The sequence below is a fragment of the Salvelinus namaycush genome, unplaced genomic scaffold (genome assembly GCF_016432855.1).
Source record: "Salvelinus namaycush isolate Seneca unplaced genomic scaffold, SaNama_1.0 Scaffold403, whole genome shotgun sequence".
Lineage (NCBI taxonomy): Eukaryota > Metazoa > Chordata > Actinopteri > Salmoniformes > Salmonidae > Salvelinus > Salvelinus namaycush.
Genome location: NW_024061042.1, coordinates 82,456 through 88,699, shown reverse-complemented (window position 1 = coordinate 88,699; position 6,244 = coordinate 82,456). Strand labels below are relative to the sequence as shown.

The 6,244-nt window shown below is 42.2% G+C and overlaps 1 protein-coding gene across 4 annotated transcripts; it reads right to left on the bottom strand.

Moving 5' to 3' along the window:
- Window positions 1–500: 500 nt before the first annotated feature.
- Window positions 501–6,199, bottom strand: LOC120041084 (fibrous sheath CABYR-binding protein-like). Of its 4 annotated transcripts, none has more exons than XM_038986052.1 (4): window positions 3,487–6,199; window positions 2,871–3,453; window positions 2,494–2,548; window positions 501–2,176 (listed from the first exon to the last, which is right to left on the bottom strand). In XM_038986052.1, exons 1-3 carry the CDS (start codon window positions 4,114–4,116, stop codon window positions 2,505–2,507), a joined length of 1,257 nt encoding a protein of 418 aa, XP_038841980.1. In that variant the 5' UTR covers window positions 4,117–6,199; the 3' UTR covers window positions 501–2,176; window positions 2,494–2,504. The 4 variants fall into 4 exon arrangements, with proteins under 4 accessions (XP_038841980.1, XP_038841981.1, XP_038841977.1 ...); XM_038986053.1 differs by having other exon boundaries at window positions 3,520–6,199; XM_038986049.1 differs by having other exon boundaries at window positions 2,871–6,199.
- Between the last annotated feature and the right edge of the window lie 45 nt (window positions 6,200–6,244).

The following is a 6,244-nucleotide window of genomic DNA, read 5'->3' as shown; positions in this document are numbered from 1 at the left end:
GACACAACAGCGAATGACACACAGGCCGTGACGTCACGCAGAACAGCAGGAACAGTAACTGCCCCCCGAACCTTCCCCATAAATAGTATAATTTATATTTTGCTACATTCTCCAACATTTTTATACTACTTATGTTATGTTTCATAGCATTGAAATATAATAACTTTGTTTCTATGTTGTGTATCAAATTATTTTCTGTAGGATATGCCCGCTCTCTGTGCGTTTCTTTTCATACAATTTGCACTACTGCTAGTCATGTTGCACTACTTCCAGTCACTACTGCTAGTCATGTTGCACTACTTCTAGTCACTACTGCTAGTCATGTAGCCACCCAATCTCTAATGAATACATTTCAATAAACATTGGCTGAATGAGACTGTTACCCATTCAAACGGATTGAAGGAGACTGAATGGAAGTATTGAGCTCCATCTACTGTCCAAAATGTTGTCGTTTAATCCTGTAGTATACAAAAACGTCACAATAATTACATTGCCAACCAAACAGTTTAATTCACCTTTATTTATTTACAAAGAATTATAGTCTTTACAATAACAGATACTATACATAAAACAATTACTGAATTGATCATTTCATCCATTAAAAAAAGTGCTCTCCAAATTGAATCTCATAATTAGATATGGAATCATGTCAATGAAGTTCAAAGTCAGAAGTTTACAGTCCACTTGTTCATTCTGAATAAGCGTACAGCTCCATTTAATTTAGAAATACAACATATGACACGTTTCTGAGTATGACATCATAGTACCTTTTTTAGTAATTACATAATGACTTAAATAAATGACAGGATAGTGTTGTTTCGACCTTCAAACTAGTCTTTCCATCTGAAATATACACAACATGACTATACAATGACAGGATAGCGTTAGTTTGGATCTTCAAACTAGTCTTTCTATACAAAATATACACATGGCTATAGTGACAGGATAGTGTTAGTTTGGATCTTCAAACTAGTCTTTCCATCTGAAATATACACAACATGACTATACAATGACAGGATAGCGTTAGTTTGGATCTTCAAACTAGTCTTTCTATACAAAATATACACATGGCTATAGTGACAGGATAGTGTTAGTTTGGATCTTCAAACTAGTCTTTCCATCTGAAATATACACAACATGACTATACAATGACAGGATAGCGTTAGTTTGGATCTTCAAACTAGTCTTTCTATACAAAATATACACATGGCTATAGTGACAGGATAGTGTTAGTTTGGATCTTCAAACTAGTCTTTCTATACAAAATATGCACAAGCAACATGAATATATAACTACAGGATAGTTTGAACAACTAGTCTTTCCATACTGTGTCACACACACACACACAACCACCCCACCAACCACCCCACCACCCAACCCACCCGCAAAGCTATTACATTGTTATTGGACTGAAAAATACATTTTATTTTTACATCACATGGGTACAATACTGTCTACCAACAATCTACTGGCTTGGGAACTAAACTTAATCTAGATATTCCCTGATTGAATAAAACAACTCCATGCAGAACTAACCCAACAGTCTTTGAAGAACACAATTATCTAGACGTTGTCTAATAGCCGACTGTTTAATACACCAATTCAGATCTTATTTCATTGAATCAAAAAAAATACAGTCAGAATTCATTAGGCAATGTCAAGTACACGATCATTTATCAAGTAACTTCAAATACATTCAAGTGGTCTTGGTCAGCTTGGTAACAGTGGCACCTTGGGGAACAGGGTGGTACTGAGAAATAGTTGATGTCCGTCCCAAATGGCACCCTATTCCCCTACGGGCCCTGGTCAAAAGTAGTGCACTATATAGGGTATAAGGTGCCATTTGGGTCTGAACCCTAGGAATAAAGTCAGACTTCAAACCCTTACAGAAGTGTCACCTCACCATGGATAGGGATAATACAAGACCAAGAAACGGAGTGAGAACCTGGAATGTAGTTACCAGGTTGACAACTGTTGTCATTAGACAACATTTAAATATAATTAGTTTAATATAATTATAGAATAAAATTCCAACCAGTTCTAATTCTGTGTGTGTTTTATGTTGATCGTCCTGTTTGATTGACAGCTGCGGGTGTTGACTGTTCCAGAAGGCACATCTCGCTGGTCTCCAGTCAGGACTGGGCTGTCAGCAACATCAGGCTCATACTCTGTGCACCTGGGGAGGAAAAAGGATAACAGTATTTAGTGAAAATCCATGTATCCTTCCTAGCAACTAATCCAATGTGTAATGCAACATGCAAGCATTAGCAACTACTAGCTAGCTAGGGCCAATGTGTTCTGTCCATAGAATTAGAATACATTGAGCAGACATACAGTAGCTCTGAAAACAATGTCAGTCGGAATGTATGGAATTCTGAAGGGGCACAGAATTCTAATGCCATGATCAAACATTCAAATGGAATGTTGCTTAGAATGGGAACGTCTGTTGTCCTAGTTCTAATTCTAGTTCTATGCTCGTGTCATTCTATTTACCTTCTGTACTATTACATCACTGAGCAGGACCTCTTTACTGGCCTGGCAGTCTCTCCTGTTGGCATAGTAGAGGTGGGACAGAAACGGGACAGAGTTTAGGGAGAATCTACTATATGTTGGCCACAGTAGGTATTGTATTATATGTGGTATTGGTTGGGGTCTTACATTTGTTTCTTATCCTAATTAATAATATTATAAAAATTGAACATGTCCTCTGTTGTTTGTGACCAAAGGGCACTTTACTCAAAGAAAACAAGCAATATATTTATCTAAATTGTCTGCCCTTTCCTAACTCTAAATGTATGCAAAAACAACAACAAAAATAACTACACTAAAAATCCCACATAAGAAATAAAGAGTGTAGAGATCTGACTTACCTTCCACCTTGGCTTCCTCCACTGCCTCTGCGGTCACCTCAGCAGGCCAATCGGTGGCACACTCCTCCGCGGTCACCTCCACTGCCTCACCCTCGATGACTGCCTCCTCCACACCAGCAGGGGGAGCCTCTACTTCCACCACAGATGCAGCCTCTACAACCTCCACGGGGGTGACTGCCACAGCAGCCTCAACTGGGACAGCCTCAGAAGCTGGGGCTTCACATTGGTGGCATGAAGTGAAGAGGGCCTCCTTGACTTCCTCAGCCGGGGCTGCCTCCGCCTCCACTGCCACGACATCCAGGGCTGAGGCTGCTGCCAGCATCGCCGCCTCCACGACGAGCGCCTCATCCTCAGACACTTGGGCTGTCTCCACAGCCTCCTTTGCCGCTGCTGGTTCCTCTGCTGCTGGTTCCTCCATCTCTGGGGCTTCCTCCACTGGGGCAGCATCCTCTACTACTGCTACCTCTTCGGCTGCAGGTACCTCTGCCTCAACTGGCGCTGCCTCTTCGACTGGGGCAGCCTCTTCTGGGGAAAATTCCTCTACTGCTGGTGCTTCTACTATTGGTCCCTCCTCGGCTGAAGCCTCAGGTACTTCCACAGCGGCAGAAGCCTCAGCCTCAGGTACTTCCACAGCGGCAGAAGCCTCAGCCTCAGGTACTTCCACAGCGGCAGAAGCCTCAGCCTCAGGTACTTCCACAGCGGCAGAAGCCTCAGCCTCAGGTACTTCCACAGCGGCAGAAGCCTCAGCCTCAGGTACTTCCACAGCGGCAGAAGCCTCAGCCTCAGGTACTTCCACAGCGGCAGAAGCCTCAGCCTCAGGTACTTCCACAGCGACGGGGAGCTCTGGGGCCTCTAGGGGAGGTGCAGCCGTCTCCTCCTCTGCAACAGCAGCTGGAGCCTCCTCTACGGCGACCGGAACTACTTCCTCTGGCTCAGGGGTTGCCTCAGCAACCACTTCCTCTGTGACATCAGGGGCAGCAACAACAACCTCCTCTTCTGGTTTGGGCTCTTCAGTTTCCACGACAGCTGCTTCTGCTTCTTCAGCTGGTGATTCTACTGCCACTTTCCCCTCCACAGATACTTCCTCCTCTACCTTAGCTTCAGGAACCTCCAGGGGTTCTAGAATGTCCTCGGCGGGAGCGAGTGAGGATTCTTCAGTCCGGTCTTCTATGTGTTGGACGGCGGGCATGAGCCTCCTCTCGCTAACCGAGGCAGCAGCGATCTCAGAGCTGGCCAGGAGCTTCATGGAGGCAGACGTGATGTCAGACACAGCATCTAAAAAGAGAAGCAACAGTCATGTCAGTCATGCAAGAAAGACAAAAAGGCTGCCTGTATACTGCAGAAACACTTGTGAGCTTTTCAGAAAAGTATTTACAAAAATATTGTATATACAAAGGAAGGAGCTGACACCATACTAAATCAGTCAACCTACATAGAGTAACCATGTCAGATGTGGGTGTGTTATTGTTACAACAGATACCATACTAAATCAGTCACAAGCTTCACATAGAGTAACCATGTTAGATGTGGGTGTGTTACAGCAGATACCATACTAAATCAGTCACAAGCTTCACATAGAGTAACCATGTTAGATGTGGGTGTGTTACAGCAGATACCATACTAAATCAGTCACAAGCTTCACATAGAGTAACCATGTTAGATGTGGGTGTGTTACAGCAGATACCATACTAAATCAGTCAACCTACATAGAGTAGCCATGTCAGATGTGGGTGTGTTATTGTTACAACAGATACCATACTAAATCAGTCACAAGCTTCACATAGAGTAGCCATGTCAGATGTGGGTGTGTTATTGTTACAGCAGATACCATACTAAATCAGTCAACCTACATAGAGTAACCATGTCAGATGTGGGCAATAGTGTTATTGTATTACAGTAGTCTAGTATCTTCTTCCACAGAGAATCTCATATTGGCAGGTTATCAACTCTATAGACATCAACTAACCAAAACGTTTGTTTTTTATGTAAGGAAAAAGGTATTGTACTGTAATGGTATCTATGTAGGCCTGTACCACGGTCTTACAAACAGCCTACATATTGATAGGGGTCATTTAATTACAGATATCAAATCATGTGTGAAGTAATAACATTCTGGGAAGATTCAATCTTTATAAAAGTAATTAAAACATTGCTTACCGTCTACTGTACTTACCTTCCATTCACCTCAGGGCTCAGGATGACATACCTTGACATCATTCTGCCATGGGGGTGGGGCACGTGACCATCAGGGGGGAGTCTAACACATGGGACTAGTCCAGCAGCCATGTCATGCCCCTTGTCTGTGTAGTGTGGATAAAAACCTGGAGGTTTGTTGATAAAGACCCTACTACAGGCTGGCATGTTATGACTGATAAACACCCTACTACAGGCTGGCATGTTATGACTGATAAAGACCCTACTACAGGCTGGCATGTTATGACTGATAAACACTCCACTTCGGGAGTAGCCAAGCGTGTACGGATCCATTTAGTTCTCTGAACTGTTCATTCAATCCAGTTCCTGGTCATGTTTGGATGTGCACAGGGCCTAAGGCCATTGGACAGTGTTGATCAACTGCTGGTAGTCTGACTGCTTTTTAAGTACAGCCTGGTATTTGTACACTACTTTAACGAGCCTACAAATTAAAAACTAGAAAGCAATTCATGCCAAGTACCATTATACTAAACGCATCATAAAGACAAAGCATACAGAAGGTGAATGTTATTTAATAACTAATCATGGTTTAGTGTTTTTACATTTGCTTTGATGGTTGTAAAACCCGTAGAGCCAGACCTGTCAAATCAATCTGCTGCTGTGGCTACAGACCAGTTTGTACCAGTTCTGGGTTGGAAGCCTGACAGGCACAGAGACTAGAGAATTCTGAAATCTGGTACAAGATAATGTCTATTCTGAGATAAAAGATCACACACACAGCTACATAAAACCCTTCAATACACACGGGAGCATGAACATGGCATTGAGGCACCTGATATAGATGATCATAAAAGGAATATTCAACTGCTACCTAAACCCATGACTAAACTAAAAGCAATGTACTGTCATGGGTATGTCTAGACTAGTGGAGTTCTATGTTATGGATGGGTGGGTGTGGGAACTATAGGTTCTACATAACTGGTAAATGTTTAACAAAACCTGCCGTTCCATAATGTGTAGGTTAGGTTTAGATCGTTTTTTTATTTTTTTTTATAAAAATAGATTCCTGGAAAATTGTTTAATCATTTGTTCTGTTCAGAACCTGACCTAATATGCAAATGTATTGTAAAAAAAAAGCTGTAAAATCTGAAATGGTAATTTCTATTTGGATTAAAACGTTAGACAAAACGCAGCAATAGTGTTTATTACACACGTGAGGG